At 39.8% G+C, this 25543-nt stretch overlaps 1 protein-coding gene across 1 annotated transcript in view; it reads left to right on the forward strand.

Annotated features, from left to right (window-relative positions):
• The first annotated feature begins 6722 nt into the window (after window positions 1-6722).
• LOC127806313 (receptor-like protein 4) overlaps window positions 6723-25543 on the forward strand; it is a 29327-nt gene continuing 10506 nt past the window's right edge. Inside the window, exons 1-4 of the mRNA XM_052343531.1 lie at window positions 6723-7081; window positions 7169-8212; window positions 9296-9446; window positions 25081-25152. Of these exons, the coding sequence (XP_052199491.1) occupies window positions 7015-7081; window positions 7169-8212; window positions 9296-9446; window positions 25081-25152 (1334 nt within the window). The 5' untranslated portion in view covers window positions 6723-7014. The remainder of the gene's footprint in view (window positions 7082-7168; window positions 8213-9295; window positions 9447-25080; window positions 25153-25543) is intronic.

Consider the following 25543-nt stretch of genomic DNA (forward strand, 5'->3'; position numbering starts at 1 on the left):
AGAGAGTAATTAAATAGATAAAATTTTAAGGTGGTCGTTCTTATACGATTTTCAGTGTTTATATTCTTGATTATGTCAGGAGAGATAAATTATAAATGTGAAGTTTTACCTCATTGCACAAAATAAGAATCGAACTCATAATCTATTGAATTAACACCGACATATTACCTATCTAATCACTTAAAACGTTGGACGCTAAATAGATAAAATCTTTGATCATACAAATAAAATATGGATGAGATGAAAAGGTTATATCTTCCAAGCCCATAAAACCAATAAATTCATCAAGCATCTCCATTGGCATTATTGGGGTTGTAGAATTATTTAGATTTGATGTTGAGAAATCAAGATTAATTCTTTTATTCAGTCCTATGGTCCTAAGATTAATTCACAAGGAACGAAGATTTTAAGAGGCAAACGACAAAGATGGCGGTGTGTCAATGACAAGAAACAATTGAACTAGCAAGAGGTGAATAGAATGACAAAATATAGGGAGATAGTGAGAGATTTATGGGGGAAGGTGTAAAAGAACAGTGGAAAGCTTTGAGAAGGCAAGAGGGTGAGTGTTGACACCGAGTACAATTGGTTAGCCTTTTCTATTACTGTCTTCATTTCTACTATTGTAGTGTCACCCTCTACCACTACAACAGTAAGCACCACTGGTTCCTTCTTCTCTATCTCCCTTTTACTCTTCTCTTGCCATTTTATCTCTTGACCAGCACCACCATATCTCCCTCTGTTATTATGACAATGATAGTTCATCTCTTTATCAAGTCATCCTAATCTATGTTGCATGGAAATGTAAAAACGGATATTTTTATAAAAAAATAGACATAAATAGAGTCCAAAATGAGAACAGAAAACATTTCAGAAACGGAGAAACGGTTCCTATGAGATATTTTCGTGCAACATAAACCTTAACCATCCACCTATCCCTTTATCGTTGATTTCCATATCTATTTTTTTGCATAATTTTAAGTACATTATCTCATTTTTTGAAATCTAAAACTACTTTCATATTTAATAAAAATAAACACATTTTTCATTTTTATCTAATTCTCAATAGAAATAAAAACACGAAAATAGAGATTAAATTTAAAAATAAAAAATATAAAACATTCTCCAAACGTAAACAAAACCTAAGATTTGTAATGAGAAACAAAGGCGTCCCATATGCACACTATTTTAATGTGTACCTATAAATAAACTTCTCAAAACGAATTTTTACACACTTGAATAGGGAGGACTGTGTGACTCCAATCATGTGATTGGGAAGCCAATCAACCAATTTATTATGTAAGTTGAAAATGTCTACTCTTTTTGGAGGTATGTGTATATGTCTTATTGGGTTATAGCCCTCCACTTTCTTTCATCTTCTCAATGCTTTCAAGAGACTCCATTAACTCTCTTATTTGACAAAGGAGGCTTTTGAATTTCTTTCACATGGTGGAGCCTTGAATTATGGCTTGAATGGTGTACCTCAGTATCAACTTTTAAGCCTTTCCCATTGTCCACCCCATTCCCAAGAACCTTTTGACCCACAAAATTTGCCACAAAAAACATACAAAACTTAATACATGAAAATAAATCACAAATAAGTCATTGGCTTGTGCATGACGAAAGCATGAGGTGCAGTTGAGGGCATTTGCTAATTGCTATGACCGCGTGGCAGTGGTACAGTTAGGAGTTCAACTGGGCCTCCCTTAATTCACCCCACCTGGGGAAATCCTAAGATTATGAATATCTCGTCTGCTCATGCATGTGCACATTTTTAAGTGGCCCAAATTTACGTCCCAATTTATCACAAAAGAATATTTACGGGTCACATTTGTACTTTTGCCCTATGTTTTAAAGAAATTTCTAGGAGGACTCAGTTTCTTTATTTTTGAAATATTTTTTATTTTTATTTTGAACCTTATTTATGTATATTTTTTTAGAGAAATATCCGTTTCAGTATTTTCGTTCGTATAAAAAATATTTCATATTTTCGTTTTCCGTGCAACGTAACTTTTGTCTTTATATTTTAATATTTTTTAATTTATTTTATGAATAGTATTAGGAGACATCACTAATTTATGTGATATCTCTTTATCAGAAGATGAGGTGTCACGTCATTGATGACATTGTCATTTGTGATGTCTCCTAATATTTTTTTTTATTTTAATTACATATCTAAATTTTTATTTTTTTAATTAATTTGATTCTTATATTTTGATTTTTTTTGTGTCAACTCAAATTTTTCGTTATTTTAATTATACTATTATACTTATATATTTTGACGTGTAAAAAAAATAGTAAAGTAAAATGGGTTAATTTAATTTTTTTAATAAATTAATTTAAAAATACATGTATAGTTATGTAATTGAGACAACAAAAAATTTTAGTTGTCACATAAAAAATATCAAAGTATAAAAATTAAATTAATTTAAAAATATAAATTTAAAGATGTAATTGAACTAATAAAAACCTTGAGTGATTATATAAAAAAAAATAAAATAAAAAAACAAAAATAGAAATCTGGGCAATATTCATGTCGGCACCTCTTATATAGGGTAAAGTCGCGATGGTGCAGTATTATGTTAAAATAGTTAGGAAGAGTACTTAATTAAATGATGTAAAAATTTGGAATGAAAGAATGGCCAAGAGGCAAACCAAACCAGAAGAAGACGGTTCGAAGTCACGGGTGGGAAATGAGAAGTAAGTGAGACCTCAGTTCAAGCTGCCGCTGCCGCCGCCGCTGCCACAACCACAACCACAAAGGACAAAGAGACAAATTAGGAGTGGAGAGGGTTTTACTTTTATATGCCCTCAAACTGAGACGTGGTGGATTGGTGGCCCCCATTTCTGGCCCTTCTTTTCGGAGCAATTCTAACCTACTTAAATGTACCAAAATCTTCAGTTACCCGTGTCGACAATATTAAATTTGCTAGATCGGGACAAATTGAGGAGAGCAGGGCGGGCTGCAAGGGGGTGAGACTCACATTCCCTGTAATTCTGCGTCGGCACGGGTTATATGATAATAAAATAATAATATATTTAGTCTTTATTTCATTATGCGAGACCGATTATGAATTCTAGACTTCTATGTATGTTATGTTTCAACGGATAATTTATCTAGAATTTATATTTGGATCTGATTAAGTTTTATGCTGGCTGTTGACTACCTAACACAACCCTTCTTTTTTATTCGAGTTTGGGACCGACAGTAGATAATATTCTCTGATGAAATAATGATGAAATGAAATTTTAAGAGTAAATCACACCAAAGGTCACAAAACTTTGGCGTTCTTTTCAATTTAGTCACTAAATTTCAATTTCTTGCAAAGTGATAACAAAACTTTAAAATGTTTTGTAATGTAATCACTTAAGTGATTTTTTGATGGCTTCTAGCTGAAATTGCTGACGTGGCGATGATGCGACGCTAACGTGACGATAATGTGGCCATTGCCACGTCAGTAATTTTGGTGAGAAATTATCCAAAAATCACTTTAGTGACCATATTGCAAAACATTTTAAAGTTTTGTTATCATTTTGACAAGGAATTGAAGTTTAGTGACCAAATTGAAAAGGACATCAAAGTTTTGTGACCTTTGGTATGATTTACCCGAAATTTTAACGCTATCTTCATATGAAAAAGTTTCATGAGATGGTGGTGGATGAAGATAATTGATATAGTTGTATTCCATCACTTAATTAACATGGTAAAATCAACAAGTATAATATGAAAACACACGGGTAACATAATAACCCAACTTAAATGTATTGTACATTTTTTAAACTCTCTAAGATGTTGCAAAAAGAAGGCACTCAAATGGCACTGAGTATTTTTTTTTTAAATACTTTAATGTTTAAGTTTGATTTTCAAAAAGTTAGCAAATCTCTTTTTTGGGTAAAAGTGAGTGCTTTTGTTAAATAAGGGTTTGTTTATTTATAGAGAAGTTAGAGAATTATTGATAATCATTTTTGATATTTTGAGATTAATTAGAATTTAAATTTTTATAAATAAGTCTTATTATTTGCATGTTTTTCATAGGGATTTGAGAGATATTTGTTTGCACTTTTAGTTCTGAAAATATCATGTGGGAGACTTCTCTACGAGATCTTATGGCTCATTCTTCATAGCTCCTTTTGCGAGAGTCTGTCGAGATTCTTTCAAGAACTCTTTGGCTGAAAGGGTCTTCTAAGATCTTTCTATAACTTTTTTTTATCTTCTTTATCTTTAACTTTTGGGCTTATTCTTTATAGAGTTTAGTGATTTAATCAGTATATATTCATTAGGCATATCCTTTTATTTCAAGTTTTTTTCTTTTAAGTCTCTTTTTGAGTTTTTTTTTCAAAATTTTCCTTTTGAGTCTTTCATTGAATTTATTTGACAAGACCTCAATCTACATTAAAAATTAACATTTATTTAAATCAATTACCAACCGTTACTATCATCTACCATCAAATTTAAATTTATGATCTCATTAAATTTCCCTAACAATATGCATTCAAAGAACAACCCCCCATTCAAAGGACGAACCCTTTGATGGCCTCCACGCCCTAGATTAGATTATTGTGTTGAGCTTGAACACACGTCTCCTAGCTACCCCCAAACTAATCCACTTAAAAGCTACAGCTAATCATATAAATAAGTATAGTTATTGTTCCTTCTTCTTTTATATTAAGCCCAAGCCTTTAATCAAGTGAAATTGTGGTCAACACACTTCACTATATTATTAGACAAAGATTCCTCAGTCACCTACATTTTCCATACATTTTCTCCTAAAATTAACTAAATTAGTCCCTAATTTTTTTAAAATTAGGAATAACACCCTTTTTATTATTAATTACTTTAAGCAAATTAATCGTACACGTCCTGAAGCTAAACACTACTGAAATTATATTCTTGCCCGAAAAAGCACTATCACGTGAGTGAATGACTACAAAAATTAGTTATTATCGAAATTAGTAACTTAGTGGTTGATGATAGATTAGTGAATAACCAGCTTGTTAGCTTTATAATAGAGAGAGAGAGAGAATAGATCTTATATCTTTATTTGTAGTCATAATAATTAAAATGAGATTGGATTGCATGAAATGTTTTATTTTTATTTAGTTAGAATTTGAGTATGTATTTGTCGATGTTTGGAATTGATTGACTGTGATTTGTTGGTCTGCACTGATGAAATGAGCAAGAGAAGAGAGAAATGATAAAATACGCAAAAGAGCGTTGTATGGCTCTGCCTGTGTTCCTCCGGCCAGTTGGCTCTCTGCAAGTATTCCGACGTTCAAGTAAATAAGAGAGTAAGAAAGATGTAACGTATCAGTAGGTTAGCAAAAAAAGCCTACCATAGTTATGAAGAGAGCTGATTGATATATAGGAGGAAAGAATGTCTTCTCGGATGCGTCGTGTGCTTGTAGTGATGGGACTGAATATTCGACGCCGGAGAAGGCGCCCAGATGGCGGCATGGCGTTAATGAGACCCTCATTAATGGGGATAAAATCTGTCATTAATGAGAATGTGATCTGAGATATACGCGCGAAAATCCAGAAATGGATACAATGATGATGTTGCAGACGGGTGTAAGGTCAGGATGAGACTGCCATGGGCCAAGAAAAATGAGACGATAGGGTAAGGCCAGGATGGGCCAGTCAGAATAACTCCTGGCCCACAACTATTCTCTGGTTACTTTTGCGGCCTTTTTGTTATATAAGCTGATCAGTTAGGTTAGCGAGTTAGAAGCGTCGCCGAGAGCTAACTAGAAATATCGTTGGGAGCTCGTTTAAAGCCTGGTTGGTCCTGCGATCTAAGCTCGGGTTTCAGCAATGTGTGAGCTCACTTCAACGAACTCAACTTGGGGCCCACTGAGTCTTAGGCGATTGGGCAGCCGACTAGGTCAAGTCCAGCCCATAAAATATAGTCCAGGGAAATACCCGTACCAATATCGAAATTCTCAAATAATATAAGATAAATTGTCTTTAAACCTCCTCTACTATAGAAATTTTTGTATTTTTTTTTAATTTCAAACACATTTTCATTACATCTTGACACAAAATGACAATAATTAAAATTAATTTAAATTAAATTAAAAACCTTTTTCTAGTCTCTCTATTTAATTAAAGAAAATAATATAATAAAATAAAAATCCAGAAGATGCAACTCTATTTTGTTATTTAACCAAAGTTGTTGCATGCAAGAGAGAGAAAGCCCATCAACGATGGGCTATTTACAACAACCCTAGCGAGCACTTGGGTCAATATTGTTGCTCATTATGGGTAGTCTCCTCTTCTTTTGTACCTTATTAGTTTTGTTTAAAAAACCCTATCGTTGTGTAATTATGAGATTGCAAAAACCATATGAATGATGGCTTTTAACAGAAACTTTTCAACTTCATACCCCCAATAAGGCTTTTCACTCTCTCTCTCTCTCTCTAAAACCTTATTATTATTATCAATGATGAGGTTTCAATCTCCTCTCTTTGTTAGAAAGTGCAAACTCCATCAAAGGATTGAAATAACTATACTCCTATAGGCTATATAGCTACTTGAAAATGGAATTGGATTTTTGAGGAACACTATTATTATGTTTACCCAGTTGCATTGTGAGGAGTTAATAAATCAATCAATAATGAAATTCAAAATCCACGTTTCCATGGCATATGGATTGATTGAAGCTTATCATTTTCATTTCCTTATTTATCGCACACGCTGGTTGTTCCAGCCAATGCACAAACAGAGCCAGCCAGCTATAAGCCGCGATGTCCGCGGCCCGCTGTATTGGTGACGTACTCCTAATAACATAAATCAAGTTCACGGAATATTCGATACACGGCAGGGCACGGCAGTAGGGCCCTCCAAAGTCCAAAAGCTAAGCGCAATCTCAACGCGTCCTCTTCAGTTCGTTTTTGCTCCGCCCATCTCCGCCAATCACGCCGCTCAACACCCCCCACCCCCCGCGCTCTCTCTCCCCAGGCTGCTCGGCTCTCTGTTTCACAGTCATAGCTCTTCCTCTCAACTCCAAAACACACACCATGTCTCCCCTCGTCTTCCTCCTGCTCCTCCTCTTCCCCGCCATTTCTTTCTCCTCCTCCCTCTTCAGTAAGCTTCTCTCTCTCTCTCTCTCTCTCTCTCTCTCTGTATATGTATATGAATGTTGAATCTAACCGTTTTTACGGCCGCTCACAGACACCGCCTACCACATTGACTGCGGAGGACCGACGAATTCCAGCGACAGGTTCCATACTCAGTGGATCGCCGACCGCTTCTTCACCGGCGGCTCCGCCGGCCTAGTCTCGGAGCCCCTTCGGTTTCACAATCAACAGGAGAAGACGCTGCGGTTCTTCCCTATCTCCGTCGGTAAGAAGAACTGCTACGTCGTACCGGTCCCCGCCGGCCGCTACTACATCCGAACATTCACCGTCTACGACAACTACGACGGCAAGTCGCACACTCCGAGTTTCGACGTGTCCGTTGAAGGAACTCTGGTTTTTAGCTGGCGCTCGCCGTGGCAAGAGGAGATCGCCCGGAACGGCGCCTACTCCGACCTCTTCGCCTTCGTCTCCGACGGCGAGGCGGATGTCTGCTTCTACAGCATTGCTACTGATTCGCCGGTTATCGCCTCTCTCGTGCTCATCCAGATCGATCCGGCGTCTTATGCTTCCTCCTCAAGCGGCAATCGCTCGATTCTGGTGAATTATGGACGGTTCAGTAGTGGCTCCGAACAGTGGGGGCCAGGGTTCACCAACGACACCGACCTTTTCGGCCGATCCTGGCAGTCCGGTGCTGAATTTCGGTCTCCGCGATCGGCAGTGAAGGCTGTGTCGGCCATAAGGAATGTGCTTAATACCGATCAAAGTCCCAACTATTTTCCGATGAAATTGTACCAAACGGCGGTGGTGACGATTGGAAGTGGCACGTTAGAGTACGAATTGCCGGTTGATGCGAAAATGGACTACTTGTTATGGTTTCATTTTGCCGAGATTGATGTCAGTGTAACGAAGCCAGGGCAGAGAGTGTTCGATGTGGTGATAAACGACAAAAATGCTACTAGGATTGATATCTTCAAGGAAGTTGGGAGCTTCGTGGCGCATAGCTGGTATTACACAGTGAAGAATTTGAGCAGTACTATTATTACTGTGAAACTGGTCCCTGTTGTTGGTGCACCAATAATTTGTGGGCTCGAGAACTATGCAATTGTTCCGGCTGATCTCTCCACTGTTCCTGATCAAGGTATAGATATATACATATAATTCATATGTTAAATGGTATATACTTTGAAGAATTTGCAAGTTTCCACTGGGGTTTTCTATTAACAGCAACAAAAAGAGATACTCATGCATGCTCCTGCTTTTGTGATTTTGACTAGTTTGATTGTGGAGCATTATAGGAAAAGGCATTGAAGTTTTAAATCTTAAAAAGGAGGTTTTTCGTGTCTGATACTAGAAAAACTTCATTTAAACTTAGCCTAATTGTAATAATAAAGAAAAACCTAGCACACCATAAGCATTTGATTTGCCTGGGACAAAACCTTGCCTTCTGATTTTTTAATTTCACTTCAATGGATTTTGCAGGCTTGTTTAAAGGAAGCAATAAAGGCAAAAACATATATAAATTACTTCAAAATGACTATAATCTTTTTATGGTTGCTCTTTTAAATGCATCATCATATAGTTACAGTTACTTAAAGTTCTCTTAAGTTGTTTTCAAGAAGAAACAAACAAGAAAACAAAAAGTTAGTTTTTATAATATAATCAAATTGTGAACAAAATAATAGGGGTGCAATTCTGTTGTTTTTAGAGTCATAGGAACATAGATTAAAGTATAATAGGGGGTTGGTCAATCTCGTAACTATTGATTGATTGTAGTGTTTTGTTTCGTCTGATGTTTGCTGTGAAACTATGATTTTCCTCCTAAGTTCTTGTATTTCTATGTGCATCCTGTGTGATTGTTCCGCTAATTCCTTGAAGGCAACAGTAGTTTATTGATCACACTATAGTTGCAGTTGATGACTAAGCAAATTTCTAATGCCAAAAATATTTTAAATGAGTCTAGTAATGCAAGATCAACACAATAATCCTCCTCCACATCAGCTGTGCCCACTTGATATATTCATATAACACTGATAGCTAAAGCACACAATTGTTCCATCCAAATGCTGCTTGAAAAAAACAAAATGAGAACAGAATAACTTTATTTTCTTTTATTATGTATGAATGATTTAGGCATAATAAAGAACGGCAAATATGAAGCTAATCTTAGCATACAGGATGTTCCTTTCACTTGTAAGATGTGATGGTTGTACCTGTTTTGCAGTGGTTGCCATGCGAGCTTTGAAAGAGTCACTTCGTGTTCCAGATAGAATGGGTTGGAATGGAGACCCTTGTGCTCCTACCAATTGGAATGCTTGGGAAGGTGTTACTTGCAGCCCCAAAAAGAATGGATCTGGCCTTGTGGTCTCTCAAATGTACGCACTGCCCCTCTTTTATTGCGTGTATATATTTTATCCAGTGACCAGTTTGTGTAAGATTGGATGGAAATGCTCGAATATTTCATTAACATATAGCCCTAGTTATAGGGTTGAATATTTACAACTTTTGGAAAGATTACAACAAGGAAAGATTACAATAAAACACATTAGGAAAGTATCCTCATTTGAAATTAGGAAACTATCCAAAAAACAAGATTTAGAAACTTTCTAAAAACCTTAAGCATTCTAGAAGCAGTTGTGGTTGGCTGTTTTCCTTTCTCTTGAACTGTCAGACATCAACATTTCCCCTCAAACTGGTGAATGAATATCCATCATTCCCACCTTGCATACTCTTCAAATCTTCTAGTTGTCAATCCTTTTGTTAGAAGATCAGCCACCTGCTTCTCGGATGGAACATAGGGTATTTGAATTATACTTTTCTAAAACTTTTCCTTCATAAAATGCCGTGTCAATCTTAATATGCTTAGTCCTGTTATGCTGCACAGGATTATGAGTAATACTTATAACTGATTGGTTATCACAAAATAACTTAATTGGCTCATTAACAACAATCTTGAGATCTTCTAGAACAATCCTTAGCCATAGCAATTCACATAGGCTGAGTGCCATAGCCCTGAATTCTGCTTCAGCACTTGACCTTGCCACTATACTCTGCTTCTTGCTTCGCTAAGAGATCAAATTCCCACCTAGAAACATGTAATATCCAATAGTAGACCTTCTATCCATTAATGATCCAGCATAATCTGCATCTGTATAGCCTTGTATATCCAAAGTACCACCTGTTTTGAACATAGTTCCTTTGCCTGGGGTTGTTTTTAGGTAGCACAATATTCTTCTTACAGCCTATGTATGATCCTCAGTAGGACAATGCATAAATTGACTTACTAAGCTCACTGTATAGGCAATATCTGGCCTGGTGTGTGACAAGTAAATTAGCCGACCTACTAGCCTTTGATACCTCTCTTTTCCACTAGTGGACTGCTGGTACCTCCTCCTAATTTAGTATTAGGTTCCACTAGAGTGCACACTCCTTTTCCTCCCAACAAACTTGTTTCTTTTAAGAGGTCCAGTATATAGTATATACTTGCGTTGAGATAGAAAGATACTTGCTTTGGAGTGGGCCATTTCTATTCCCAAAGAAGTATTCAAGTGACCCTAGGTCTTTGATTTCAAAGTTCTGAGCTAGCTTTCTTCTTAGAACCTTCTGTTCTTCCATGTCATCTCATGTTACAATAATATCATCCACATAGACTAGAAATGTGTCAAGACCCTAGTCACAACTTATGTTTCCTTAGAAGATAGAACTAAAAATTGAGGGAGAAATAACAAGAATTGAGAGGGAACATACTAAAATTAGGGAGAACTAATAGAAATGAGGGGAGAATCCAGGAGAATGGGGGAAGAAAAATAGATAGAACTTGAGAGAGAACAAAGAGAATTCAATAAACTTGATAATTCATACATTGATGTCCGACTATGAGGGTTATGGCTATTTTGTAATTTTCAATTGCATTTTAAATTTTCAGTTGTAGAATTGGAGGGAGCTAACTGATTCTGTTAGTAGTTTTACCATAATACCCTCGAGTGCGTGTAAACCATGGGGAACAACCTATATAAGGCTCTTAAGCAAGAGGATGGGAATTCATTGTGGATTGAGAATTGAATTCTTTCCCTCTAATTTTCTCTCTCTAATCTCTTCTCTCACTTTCCCTCTGAAATTCTCTCTCCGATCTCTCTTTTTTTCTCTTCTCAAATAGTCGAACTCAAGCCTCTTCCTCGAGGCTTGACAATTGATATCAGAGTCGGTCATCCTCGGGTGTGATCTGGTGAAGGTATAACAGAATTGGCGGGTTGACAATCTAGGAGGTGTTGGGAGAAATGACAGAAGGTACTAGAATAAAGCAATTGGGGAATTGAATGGAGGCGATAGAGGTTGGGCTTGCTCAAACACAGGAGGTGGTTACACAGAGCAAAGAAGAAATACGATTGATTCAGGAAGAGTCGTGGGAGGATATCGCAGCATCTAATGATGGAGTTCTAAGGGAATTGGCAAGGCAGAGGGAGACTATGGATCAACGGATCAACAACATGATTAACATGCTGTCCGCATTGCCTCAATTCTGGTTACCATCGAAGTTTCCTCCTCAAGTAGAGTCGGAGATGGGATCATCGGGACCCGGCATATTGCTGAGACCATAAGGAGTTTCAGATGCGGGAGAATCACAATTCGAAGAGACGCGTGATCAGGTAAGAGAGTTGAATTCCTCTAGATCTAGTCAAGGTCATCTACCGAGGCTAGAGATACCTCTTTTTGAAGGATCCAAACCGCGCTGGTGGATCCGAAGATGTGAGAGGTATTTTCAATTCTATCACATACTCGAGAATCAGAGGATAACCATAGCTACGACATATCTTAACGATGTGGCCGATAGCTGGTACCAAGGATGGTCTAGATCAAGGGGTGTGGGGGCGAGATGGATTAACTTCGTAGAAGAGTTGTGTGTAAGGTTTGGAGAAAGGAACATGATCGATGTCATTGAGGAATTCAACAAACTCAAGCAAGAAGGGACGGTCATGGAGTACTAAGAAAAATTCGAGGAGCTGGGGGCATTGATGTGGAGTGCTCAACCCACTCTCACAGACTAATATTTTGTCTCGAGTTTCATTAGTGGTTTGAAAGACGAGCTAAAGTCCATGGTAAAAATGTTCCTATCGGCCAATGCCACGCTATCACAGTAGTGGTGCCAGAATGGATGAAATAAGTGGTGCAAAGTTATGAGAATACTAAGTGGGTGAAAGAACTCTTAACCAAATTGACAGTACAAACTACAAACGAGAAAGGTTACTCACTGTCCAACGGTCTCATCAGATTTTAGGGCAAATTGGTGGTGGGAGATGATAAAGGGTTGAAAGAAAAGATATTGCGGTCATTGCATTGCTCACCTTTAGGGGGTCATTCCGGGATCTGGGCTACCTACCACAAGGTCAGACAATTGTTCTTTTGGCTAAAACAAAAGCAAGACGTGGTAGAATTTGTGTTGGCATGTGAGACGTGCCAAAGATGTAAGCACGAGCAAGTGCCATATCCAGGCATGTTGCAACCTTTAGAGGTTCCAGAACAGGCATGCGAAGGTATATCTATGGATTTTGTGGAGGGATTACCAAAATTCGAAGCCAAAGACGTGATTCTAGTGGTAGTGGACAGACTAACAAAATTTGGGCACTTTATCAGCCTCACACACCCTTTCTTAGCCCAAGAAGTGGCTAGGATTTTCTTGAATTCAGTGGTAAAGCTACACGGGGTCCCTAAGACAATAGTATCGAACAGGGATAAAATATTCATTAGTAATTTCTGGCAAGTATTGTTCAAGAAACTGGGAGTTGGGTTGTAGTTGTCTGCTGCCTACCACCCTTAAACCAATGGCCAAATGGGGAGGGTCAACCAATGCCTCGAAGCATACCTAAGGTGCATGTGTTTTACAAGGCCCAAGAGTTGGAACTGATGGCTACTACTAGCCTAGTGGTGGTACAACTCTTGTTTTCATAGTGCCATTAAGAGAAGTCCTTTCGAGGCTGTGTTTGGATACAAACCTCCCCCATTGCTTGCTATAGCTAGCACTTCTTCTAGCCTAGCAGCAGTGGAGCAGTACCTACAACAAAGGAAGGGTATGCTCTCTGTTCTAAAGAAGGAACTTGCTGGTGCTCAAAACAGGATGAAACAAGTAGCGGACAGAGGAGAAGTGAGGACTTTTGAGATTGGGGACAAGGTGTTCCTTAAGGTTAGAAGGTCTTTGCAGCAACCATTCGCTTCCACACTAGCATTAAAGCTCAGTCCCAAGTACTTTGGGCCCTATGTCATTAAAGCTAGAGTGGGAAAAGTAGCCTACAAGTTAAGGTTACCTGAAGGAATCAACATGCACCCAGTGTTTCACGTGTCACTTCTTAAGAAATCCCTTGACCCAGGGGCCACCAGCAGCCAACAACTATCGACAGCAGAAGATGAGCTTGAAGAGACCCTAGAGCCGCGAGCCATCCTAGACAAGAGAGTGGTCTATCAAGGAGCAACACCCCTAACACAAGTTCTAGTCCAATGGTCGCAATTACAACTAGACCATACTACATGGGAGTACCTACCCGAGTTGCTGACAAGGTTCCCACGAGTGGTAGGCCCTATTGTGAAGGATTCTTGGGGACAAGAACGTAATTGAAGGGGGGGAGAATGTCACGACCCCATGGGTTGTTTTGTAATTTTCAATTGCATTTTAAATTTTTAGTTGTAGAATTGGAGGGAGCTAACCGATTATGTTAGTAGCTTTACCATAATACCCTCGGGTGCGTGTAAACCATGAGGAACAACCAATATAAGGCTCTTAAGTGAGAGGATGGGAATTCATTTTGGAATGAGAATTGAATTCTTTCCCTCTAATTTTCTCTCTCTAATCTCTCTCTCACTCTCCCTTCGAAATCCTCTCTCCTCTCTCTCTCTCTCTCTTTCTCTTCGCAAATAGTCAAACTCAAGCCTCTTCCTCGAGGCTTGACATTGTTATGTATAGGCAGCCCACAATTCTATAGAGCAGTTACCACTTCTCCACTACTAGTAATTTCTCCTTTAGTTACTCCACTACCTCTCCACTATTCCATAACTAAGAATAATAAGATAATAAAAACAATAACTAACTATTTTAGAAAATTAAGTAAAAATAAAAATAACAAGCTGGTTGTGACATAATGCAGTCACCTTTCCCTCCATTGAGTGCTTAAAATAGAGAGTGTGGTCCCCCTTACTCTGCTGGTATCCCATAAGCTTCATAGCTTTGGAGGACTTATCAAACTAGGCTCTCGATGATTGATTGAGGCCATAGAGAGCCTTTTTCAGTTTACACACTTCATTTGCTTTTCCTTCCTTGAATCTTGGTGGTTGTTCCATGAATACCACTTCTTCTAAGTCACCATGAAGAAATACATTCTTCACATTTAGTTGTCGTAGTGGCCATCCATAGTGAGCTGCTAGGGATAAGAGAATCCTCATAGTGATCATCTTTGGCTACTGGAGCAAAAGTCTCAAGTAGTCAATCCCATATGTTTGGGTGTAGCCCTTGGCCACTAATCGGGCCTTGTACCTTTTCAAAGATCCATCTGCATTATATTTTAAGTTAAAAATCCATCTGCAGCCCACTGGAACCACCCCTTGGTCTAGGCACCAGATCCCCTGTGTTATTCTTCTCCAATGCTCTCCTTTCCTCTTACATAGCTAGCTTCCATTTCTGATCCTTTAAGGCCTCATCCATCGATTTAGGAATGGTAATGGTGGTCTAGGGAAGTCAGGATGCTTTATGCCTTTGGGACAACTTGTTATAAGAAAGATAGTTGGCTAGAGGATGCTGAGTGCATCTTCTAACCCCTTTTTCTAATGGCAATAGGGATATCCAAATCAGTAGGGTTAGAATGAACCGGATTTAAGGAACAAACCATTTTAGTACCTGGCTAGGAATTAGATGCTGATCCTTGCTGAGGTTGAGAAATAGGTTGCTGTATTATGTGGTACACAAAATGGGAGCCTTTGAACCTTATTGGGGATGAAGCCTTAGTTTTACTTGCTTGGTCAAGGCTGTGGTGATCACTTGGAACAAACGAGTGATGATCATCATCAGAGATAAGTTTTGATCTAGTAGTTGCAGTAGGTTTTGATGTCTTAAGAGGGATTAAGTCCAGACTAGGAAGGGCTGTGTCATGTACCACGTGATATAAGGGGTCGTATAGCAATTAAATGTAATGGAGGAACTAAATGTAATAAGAGAGGAATCTAGGCGCGAGTTAGTTAGTGGCTGTAGGGGTATGGTACAGACTTTGTTGTTGCTGTGGCAGGTTGTACATTCCCTAATGATGTAAACAGTTACTGCACGTGAGGGGCTAGTATCCCAGCTATATATGGGTACTCTATCTCTCTCGGCATTTTTCAGTTAATATTACAACTTAATTTTCTAGAATCCTCTCTCATTTCTCTCTTTCTCCCTCAATTCTCTCTGATTTCCCTCTCCTAACTCTCTCGATCAGCCTATTGATCGAGAATCCCTTAGTCAGATCCTCTGGACTTGACAGGTTGAACCTTGGTCACCTATCAATTGATTCTCCCCCTAGGGACCAAGGTTAGAAGAACCAAAAAAGGGTTGAGACTCAACAAAGGTCACATCCTTTGAAACAAAAAATTTCCTAGTAGAAGGATGATAGCATTTGTAGCATTTTTGGGTAGCAGAATAGCCAAGGAAGATACATCTAAGAGCCCTAGGATCCAACTTGTCTCTATCTTGTTTAGGAACGTGAACAAAGGCTACACAACCAAACACTCTAAGAGGAAGTGAATTATGCAAGCTAATGTCTGGAAAATGAGAGGAAAAACACTGGAAAGGACTTTGATGACCGAGAATTTTAGAAGGCACTCTATTGATTAGGTAGGCTGCAGTGAGGGTTGCCTTTCCCCAAAAATTCTTAGGAACAATACGATGGTGGAGGAGAGTTCTAGTGACATTTAGGAGGTGTCTCATCTTCCTCTCAGTCACTCCATTTTGTTGTGGAGTGTTGATATAGGAAGACTCGTGGATAACCCCCTTTTGTTGGAAAAATTGATGCAAGTGCTGGTTAAAATAATCTCTTGTATTATCAGTCCTAAATTTCTAAATATGAGAGCCAAATTGAGTCAAGATCATTGTATAAAAGTGAGATAAAATAGTACTACCAGCAACCTTGTCCTTTAGAAGAAATACCCAAATCATTCTAGTGCAGTCATCTATAAAAGAGATGAATCATCTAACCCCAGAATAATTGGGAATCCTAGATGACCCCCAAACATCAGAATGAATTAATGCAAAAGGGTGAGAAGAGAGTTCATTGCCAATAGGATATGAGACTTGATGATGCTTTGAAATTTCATATACATCACAATGCAGGGTACTAGGATCTAAGTGCTTGAACAAAACATGAAACATAGTTTTGAGTAATTGAAAAGGAGGGTGCCCCAGCCGATAGTGACGAAGCCAGATGTCACTAAGAGCTGGATGAGACTGAGATGTGCAGACTAGCTTAGGCTGAGTCCCATTAGGTAACAAAGTCTTCCTCTTTAGAACATACAACGCATTCCTCTCCTCAACAGCATCAATCATCTTTCCCGTGTCCGTTTCCTGAAATTCACAAGTGAGAAGAAAAAATAACACGACAATTGAGATCTTTAGTGAGTTGATGAACATAAATTAAGTTGGTTGACAAGTTAGGGACATGTAGAACCTGCTTGAGAGGAAGATTAGGGCTAAGAGTGACCCTGCCTTGACCCTTTATGATGATTTGTTTTGGACTCTTAAGAGGCTTATAGGTGTCAAAAATAGTGGGGTTATGGGACGCGGTCTGTAACCCCTGAGTCTAGAATCCATATGTCATCCTTATTGATTTTTGAGGCTGTTAAAGAATTAAAATGAAAGCTATTACCTGGAAGGTTACCTTTTTGGGCAATAGAGCTGTCATGGAATCGAGGCCGGCCCAGGCCAATTTTGCTGCGGATTTATTTACTTTCGCTGCTTCTCTTTCTCTTTATTGTTTAATTGTAATTCTCTTTTCCCACTGTTAGTTAGTTAGAAGGAATGTCCAAGTGTAAAGGTGGCTAGGATAGGACAAAATAGTTTGTTATGGGGGTTATGATCTGCTGTGGCAACACCCTAAAACAAGCTATATAAGCTCAGACTTTCCCTGTAAGAGATTATCGATTATCAAGAAAGAACTCAATCCTTACTGTCTTAACTTCTCTCACACTCTCATTCTCTCGTTCTCTTCCAATCTCTCCCTTTCCTTCCACAGTTCTTCAGCTCTCTCTTCCAATACACATTGAATTAGAAGGATTATTATTGTCACATTCCATAATTGTGACATTTGGTATTAAAGCCTCGTTCCCGGCAATGGAGTAACATTGCGAGAGAGATGGCCAAAGGGACTCGCATGAAGAATATGGAGTCACAACTCCAGCAAGTCACTTCGACCATGGGAGAGTTCCAGCATCGCGTGGATCGTTTGGAATAGGGATCTGAGAAGAATTACGAGGCAATCAGGGGACTAGAGCATAGGCTCAAAGGTGGTTTGAATCAGATGAGGGAAGATATCAACCAAATGAGAGAGGAGATGGGGAATCAGCTTCACGGTTCATGTTGATGTTCACCCAGCAAAACCAAGTAAGAATGGCCCCTGGCTTTCCTCCTAGAACTAGAACATAACCTATTTTACATAATGAAAGGATGAACCGGGGAAATGGTGCTTCGAAGATTGAGGTTGAGCAGGACGATGAGATCGAAATGGAAACAAGGAGGGGGCGAGAGGACAGGTTTACTCCACCTCAACCATGATTTCCCATGCCACGAATGGAGATTCCGGTATTCGAGGGAGCTAATCTCAGGTGGTGGATTAGGAAGTGTGAGCGGATGTTCGAATGGTATAATGTGCCAGTTGAAAGAAGGGTGGCCTTAGCTGCTGCCTACTTTGATGATATGGTAGATGCATGGTTCCAAGGGTGGACCTGAACTAGGGAGAATTATACCTGGAGGGAATTCTCAGAAAAGCTATGTGAAAGGTTCGGGGAGAGGACCATGTCGGACACTACAGAGGAATTCAATAAGTTAAGGCAAGCTGAGAACGTTGGGTCTTATTTGAGACGTTTTGAGGAGTTAGAGGTCGCTAATGAGTAACAATGACCCCCACTTGTCGAAAGCCTACTTTGTTTCTAGCTTTCTTAGCGACCTCAATGAGGATTTGCAACCGATGGTAAAAATGATAAGGCCTTGGACAGTGGAACAAGCAGTGGAGAGCCAAGTTGCAGGAGCTGGTGGTTGAAGCTCTTATGAAAAAACAGAGACAACAACAAAAAGTGACGTCTGGGGGAAATTGGCAGCAAAGGGACTTATAGAGACCCGATTAAAGGAAATATAGGGGGGAGAAATGTTGGTGGTCCGTATCAAGGGAGATGATTTAAGGAGCCTAAGAGGCAACCGGACACATGTTACAAGTGCGGTGATAGGTACTATCCTGGGCACCAATGCAAACGCTAACTATTGCTGTTGGAAGGAGATAGAGATGGTGAACTAGAGGTGGAAGAAGGAGAAGAAGTAGAGGATCTCAGGGAAATTAGAGGGGAGGATGATGGAGAAATATCCCTCCATGCCCGCAAGGGAATCACCAACAACAAGATAATTAAGGTTGAAGGGAAGGTGAATGAGGGCAATTTGTCAATTTTGATTGGCAGTGGAAGCATACATCGTTTCCTTGACAATAGCACTGCTAGGAAGCTAAAGTGCCAACTCACTAGAACACCGCCCCTGAGTGTTGTCGTTGCTAATGGGAATTAGGTGTTGAGCAACTCGACTTGCCTGGGATTCGTATGGGAAATGCTGGAAGAAAAATTCAAGGTAGACCTCAGGTTGTTGCAGCTAGGAGGGTGTGATGTGGTGTTAGGAGTGGATTGGATGAAAGAGGTGAGCCCCACAAGCTTTGATTTCAACCGTATGGAAGTCTCCTTTGAAAAAGAAGGGAGAAGAATGACTCTTACAAGTGGGCAAGAGGTTGCTACCTGCAAGATGATTACGGGTAAGAGGCTGCAAAGGGTCCTCAAGAGCAAATGGAGCCAGTTCACACAGTTGTTTTCCATTGGGGAAGTGGAGGAGAGTCCTAAGAGGGAAGGGCTTGGGGAGCTACAACTCGCTATCAGCCACCAGCAAAATGGTGCTGACCAGGTATGCAACTACCATTTATTGATGAATTGTTGGCAGAATTTAAGGATCTTTTTGCGGAACAAAAGACTCTTCCTCCTAACCGAACTTTGGACCATGCCATTAACCTAAAATCGAATGTGGAGCCAGTCAATGCCAGGTCATACCGTTATACCCCCGTTCAAAAAACTGAAATTGAAAGGATGGTAAAAGAAATGATGAACCAATCCTTCATTAGACCAAGCCAAAACCCCTTTGCTTCCCCCCAACTTAACTCTCTAACCATCAAAGATAAATTTCCCATACCCTTTGTTGAAGACCTTATGGATGAGCTACACCAAGCCAAATTCTTTTCCAAACTGGATTTGCGCTCAGGCTATCACCAAATAAGGATGAAGCCCGAGGATATCCACAAAACGGCCTTCCAAACTCACCATGGCCATTTTGAGTTCTTGGTGATGCCCTTTGGACTCACTAATGCCCCAGCCACTTTCCAATCTCTAATGAACTGGATATTTGAACCCTATATAAGAAAATTCATCATTGTGTTCTTTGATGACATCCTTATATATAGCCCCACCTTGGACTAACACCTTACCAACCTAAGAACCACTTTTGAGGTCCTTAGAAGAAACCAATTATTCATCAAAAGATCTAAGTGTGCATTCGGCTAGGACCAAGTGGAATACTTGGGACACTTAATTTTGGAGAAGGGGATTGGTATTGACCTAAGAAAGGTGGAAGCTATGCTTAGTTGGCCAAAACCCACTACAATAAGAGCTCTTAGGGGATTTTTAGGGCTCACTGGTTACTACCGCATGTTTGTTAAAGGATATGGGGTCATGAGCAAACCACTTACAAACTTATTAAAAAAGGGAAACTTCTAGTGGGGGCCGGAGGCAGACTTTGCTTTCGAGGAACTGAAGATGGCAAAGCAGGGTACCCACATTAGGGCTGCCGGACTTCAACAAGCCTTTTGTGCTTGAGATGGATGCTTGTGGGGTTGGGATTGGGGCAGTTTTGATGCAAGATGGCAGGCCATTGTCTTTTCTATGTTAAACCCTTAGTCCTAAACACCTTGGACTGAGTATCTATGAGAAGGAATTCTTGGCTGTCCTAATGGCTGTGGAAAATGGCGCCATTATTTGGAGGCGAGAAGGTTTATAATCAAGATGGATCATGAGTCTTTGAAGTTCTTGCTCCAACAAAAGCTTCGAACTCAATTCCAAAAGAAAGGGATGGCCAAGCTGATGGGGTTGGATTACTCCATTCAATATAAGTAAGGAAAGGAGAACTTAGCAACAGATGCCTTATCTAGATGCCAAGAGGAAGCAAGTGCAACTACTTTGATTGTTGTAATTCCCGAATGGTGTAAGGAGGTGTTGGACAGCTATGAGGGAGATGACTATATTAAAAGCCTGCTGGAAAAATTGGCTCTGGGAAACATGGAGGCAGAAGGATATACGATGGTAGATGGTCTGTTGAGGTATAAAGGCAGGATAGTAATAGGCCACTAAGGAGGAGCTCAAGAGGAAAATTTTGCAGTCCCTTCATGAGTCTCCTTTAGGGGGACATTCGGGCATCCAAAATACCTACTTGAGGGTGCGACAGCTATTCCACTAGCCTGGGCTTAGGGTGATAGTCAAGGATTTTGTTTTGGGGTGTGATACATGTAAGAGGTGCAAACATGAGAATGTGGCGTACCCAGGGCTGCTGCAACCACTATCCATCCCAGAACAGTCATGGACAAGTATGTCCATGGATTTCATAGAAGGGCTGCCAAGATTCGAGGGCAAAGATTGTGTAATGGTGGTTGTAGACAGGCTGACTAAGTTTGCACACTTTGTGGGGTTAGCGCACCCCTACACAGCCCAAGAAGTGGCTAGGGCATTCACTGACCAGGTAGTAGCGATGCATGGGGTTCCTAAGACTATCATATCAGATCGGGATAAGATCTTTACCAGCCACTTTTGGAGGGAGTTGATGAAGAACATGGGCACGGACTCAACCTTTCAACTGCCTATCATCCCTAATCTGATGGGCAGACAGAAAGGGTGAACCAAAGCCTCGAAACCTACCTTTGATGCATGTGTTTGCTGTAACCCAAGAGTTGGCATTGGTGGCTAGCTTTAGCACAATGGTGGTATAATTCCAGCCACCATGCATCTATAAAGATGTCCCCCTTTGAAGCTGTATTTGGGTTTAAACCTCCTATCTTACCAGCCACTGAAGAGTGTACCTTAGCTGCAGTAGTTGAGGAGTATTTCCAGCAAAGGGAGAGGGGTGTTACAACAACTCAAGCAGGAGTTGACATCAGCCCAAAACTGGATGAAGCAGCAGGCCCATAGGAAGAGGAGTGATCGAGAATTTAAAGTGGGAAAAAATGTTTACCTATGGCTGAGATACCCTCATCTTTAGTCCATTTCTCAAGGACTAGTCTCTAAACTCAGCCCTAAATACTTCGGGTAGGGTAGGCAAGGTGGCTTACCGTTTGCAACTTCCTGAAAGATCCAACATCCATTCGGTCTTTCATGTTTCCTTAGTAAAGAAGACAACTGGACAGGAACAAGTGAACCCGAGGTTACTCGTGTTACCCAGGGAGAAGGAAGTCATGAAGGAGTCAGAGGCTATATTGGACAGAAGAGTCATCTACCACCAAGGGGCCCCTCTTATTCAAGTGCTGGTCAGATGGCAAGGAGGATCTGCAGGGGAGGACACCTGGGAATACCTTCCCCAGCTAGTACAACAATTCCCCAGGACAGCCAGCCTCTTAAACATTTCTTGAGGACAAGAAATTGTTGAAGGGAGGGGTATTGTCACGGAACCGAGGCCGGCCCTGGCCAATTTTGTTGCGAATTTTTTTACCTTCACTGTTTCTCTTTCTCTTTATTGTTTAATTGTAATTCTCTTTTCCAGCTGTTAGTTAGTTAGAAGGAATGTCCAGGTGTAAAGGTGGTAGTTGGTTAAGCTCTGGTCCAGTCACAGAGTTTGCCTTTTCCACAACCTCTTCTTGCTTGTTGGAGAGATAGGTCTGATTCCTAGAGGGGCATGTTTCTGAACCCCCCCTAGTTTTTGTAGCACAACCTTGTTCCCATGCAACTTGAAGTACGTTTCTTGAGTATGTTTAGGTTTTTTATAGTAGGAGCACCACAAACCTTCCTTCCCTTGTGACTTAGACTGCCCATTAGTCTTTCTTTGTTGAGGTTTGAACTTTGATCCTTCTCCTTTATTAGTTAACATGGTTGATCGTTCATAATTGGTTTTCCCCAGCATGGCTATTCTCCTCACTTCAGACAACAAAAAAGACTTCATTGAGAAATGGAAGCTTTTCTCTTCCAAGAACTTGAACTCTCACCTAGACATACTCAGTGTTGAGTCCTGCCAAGAACTCCACAATTCTATCTCTTTCAAGAATAGAATTGAGGGTGGTTGCTTCTTCACCACATACCATTTTAATGTGTTGATATTGGTCAAACTCTAGCCAATACCCATTCATCTTGTTATAATACTCAGTGACTGTTAAGTCTCCTTGCTTAGTGCTACTCAATTTCATCTTAACCTCAAAAATAATCGAAACATCCTGTACTTCAGAATAAGTACGTTTAACTACCTCCCATGTCTTAAATAGTGGAAAAAAACATATAATTTTTACTAACCTCCAGCTACATAATTCCATTGCCACAACATGATCATGGAGTCTTTTATATCCCAAGCTGGGAACCCGGGATCTAATGCCTTGGGGTTTGGAGTCGTTAAGTGACTTAGCTTTCCTCTTCCTTTTAGGAAGGTCTTTACAAATTGAACCCACTGTAGGTAATTTCATGCATCCAATCTGTAAGATTGATGCATCCCGGGTAGATCGCCAGTAGACAAACCTACCATTGGAGTATCAAACGTGTTAGTCTCTCTTGAGGTCATAGATGGAGCAATCTGAGAAATTTCAGACATGATTGGAGAGGTGTAGATGGAGTAGAATAGTACAATGAAGGCAGAATAGTAGGAAGTAGTTGACGGCACCAATGGTCGGGGAATGGCAATGAAGATTAGAAAGGGGCACAAAGTGCTGGAGGGCAATGAAGGCCGGAATAATCTCAAAAGCAAGGCTCTAATACCTTGTAAGATTGGACGGAAATGCTTGAATATTTCATTAACATACAGACCTAGTTATAGGGTTGAATATTTACAACCAGTGTTCTAAAAGGCAGTCAACCCTTGACCATCGCGAATCAGTCCAAATCAGCACCTCTAGGCGCCGTCGAGCCCGATCTGCAGGTCACTTCCTGGCTTGGGCCGCCTAGCTGGGTCATGCGCAGCCTGGGTCGATTATTATTCCCCCCCTCTCTCTCTCTCTCGTCGTTACTCTCGTGTCGCTTTCCCGTTCATTGTCTCTTGTCGGACTTGTCATCACTGTCGATCTCGTCGTTTCTCTCTTTCTCTTGCCGCCGATCTTGTTGTCTCTCTCGCTGCCAATCTCGTCGTTTCTCTCTCTCTCTCTCTCGTTGCCAATCAGGCTATTCTCTCCTTGTCGGTTCTTGCTCTTCTTCCTCCAATACGTATGGCCATCTTCCTCCTTGCTACTTGTTGTGCCATCTTCGTCAAGTAGTAAACCATCTTCCTCCTTGCTGCTTGTAAGCAAACAACATTTTTCTTAGGCGCCCTAGGTGCTAGGCCCCCGTCTGTCACTTGACTAGTGCCTAGCGTGTTTTAGAACACTGTTTACAACTATTGGAAAGATTACAATAAAACACAATAGGAAAGTATCCTAATTTGAAATTAGGAAACTATCCAAAAAACAAGATTTAGAAACTTTCTAAAAACCTTAAGCATTCTAGAAGCAGTCGTGGTTGGCTGCTTTTCTATCTCTTGAACTTTCACACGTCAACAGTTTGCAGTTTATTATAAACTGAGATGCCTTGGAAATAACTATTGTGAATATGCAAGACCTCGATGTACAATGGAATTCAGAAATAATGATGAGCTCCTCATCTTTTTCCGTCCTCTTTTGGAGGTTGTGAGTAGTGGGGAGTGGAGAGAAATTTGAAACAGAAGATATGAATATGAGAATATTTAGATGATTTCCTTGCCCATATATGCCACTTAAGATGTCAAGTGCATTCTTGAATTGCATGTGCAAAATTATAGATAATTATTGCATCATTATACACTACTCTATTCATTTTGTATATATGTCTAGCTTACTGTTGCTGGTTCTAAATGGTGGACCAAGGACCTGCTTGATTGCAGTCTGCCAGAAGCTGGCCTTTCCTATACCCTACATAGAGTCTACCTACATATTAATCTGAAAGTTGCTTGACGTCTGGTTTTTGCGTACATAATATCTTCTCATTGCCTGTTAACATTTCTTGATGCGATTTTCAAACACTTAAGCATCAGTCTAGGTAGGACCTGGGAGATTGCAGCTGACATTGTTGGAATGCATTGGGACTCCCTGAAATTGATTTTCATTGCAATTCATTCTCTTTCTGAAATTGTTTCATAGATTTCATGCAAATTAGATAATAAGCTTACAAGGTTGCTCTTTTAATAAATTCAGCAAGGTTATTTGTGGTCTTCATTTACGCATTGGTCCTTGCATCTCACACTTGACCAAAGTATAGAGTTGAGTTCTTGTATTGCCTTTAAAGAATATAAGAAATGATTTAAAAGAGTTGTCCTGAAAAACTTAAAGAAATTTTTTTTTGAAAAAATAAAAGGCGACTTGTATGACTAGATACAAAACAAAAGTTGCTTGATTTAAACTACTATTTCTGTAATTTTAATATTTTGCTTTGTTCTTCCCCCCATTTGTTTTACTTTTAATAAGCTTTAATTGGAGAACAACCCATTACTTATTTGATTTTATTTTTCTGCAGAGATCTTGGAAGTCAAGGCTTGAAAGGGCAGATTAGTGACCAGATTGGTCTTTTATCAAATTTGGTAAGCTTGTAAGTACCATCTATGAACAAAACACTTTTAGTAAATGCCTAGAGTCAAGCTTGCTCAGACAGTAAGACATAACTTCTATTTGTTGAGGGATAAATTATTTTACTTTGTAAAACACTCATAGTTTTGTCAATAAAATGAGAGAAGGAAAATGAGGGTGTTGTGGATGATGCCTATATTTGTTGGCTGCTTGTTTTGTGGGAACTTGGTGCAGAGTGGGTTTTTTTTTTTAATAAGTCTTGATGGTGGTTAGATGGCACCCCCAATTTGGTGATATGATATAATTTCTTTTATCTTTCGACACCTCGCCCTTTTTGTACTTGCTTGGGGTGTGATTTCAACTGAATGTGGTGAGTCCAATAGACTTGAGTGGTTATATATGTACACAAAAGC

Source organism: Diospyros lotus, chromosome 7 (assembly GCF_014633365.1).
Source record: "Diospyros lotus cultivar Yz01 chromosome 7, ASM1463336v1, whole genome shotgun sequence".
Taxonomy (NCBI): Eukaryota; Viridiplantae; Streptophyta; class Magnoliopsida; order Ericales; family Ebenaceae; genus Diospyros; species Diospyros lotus.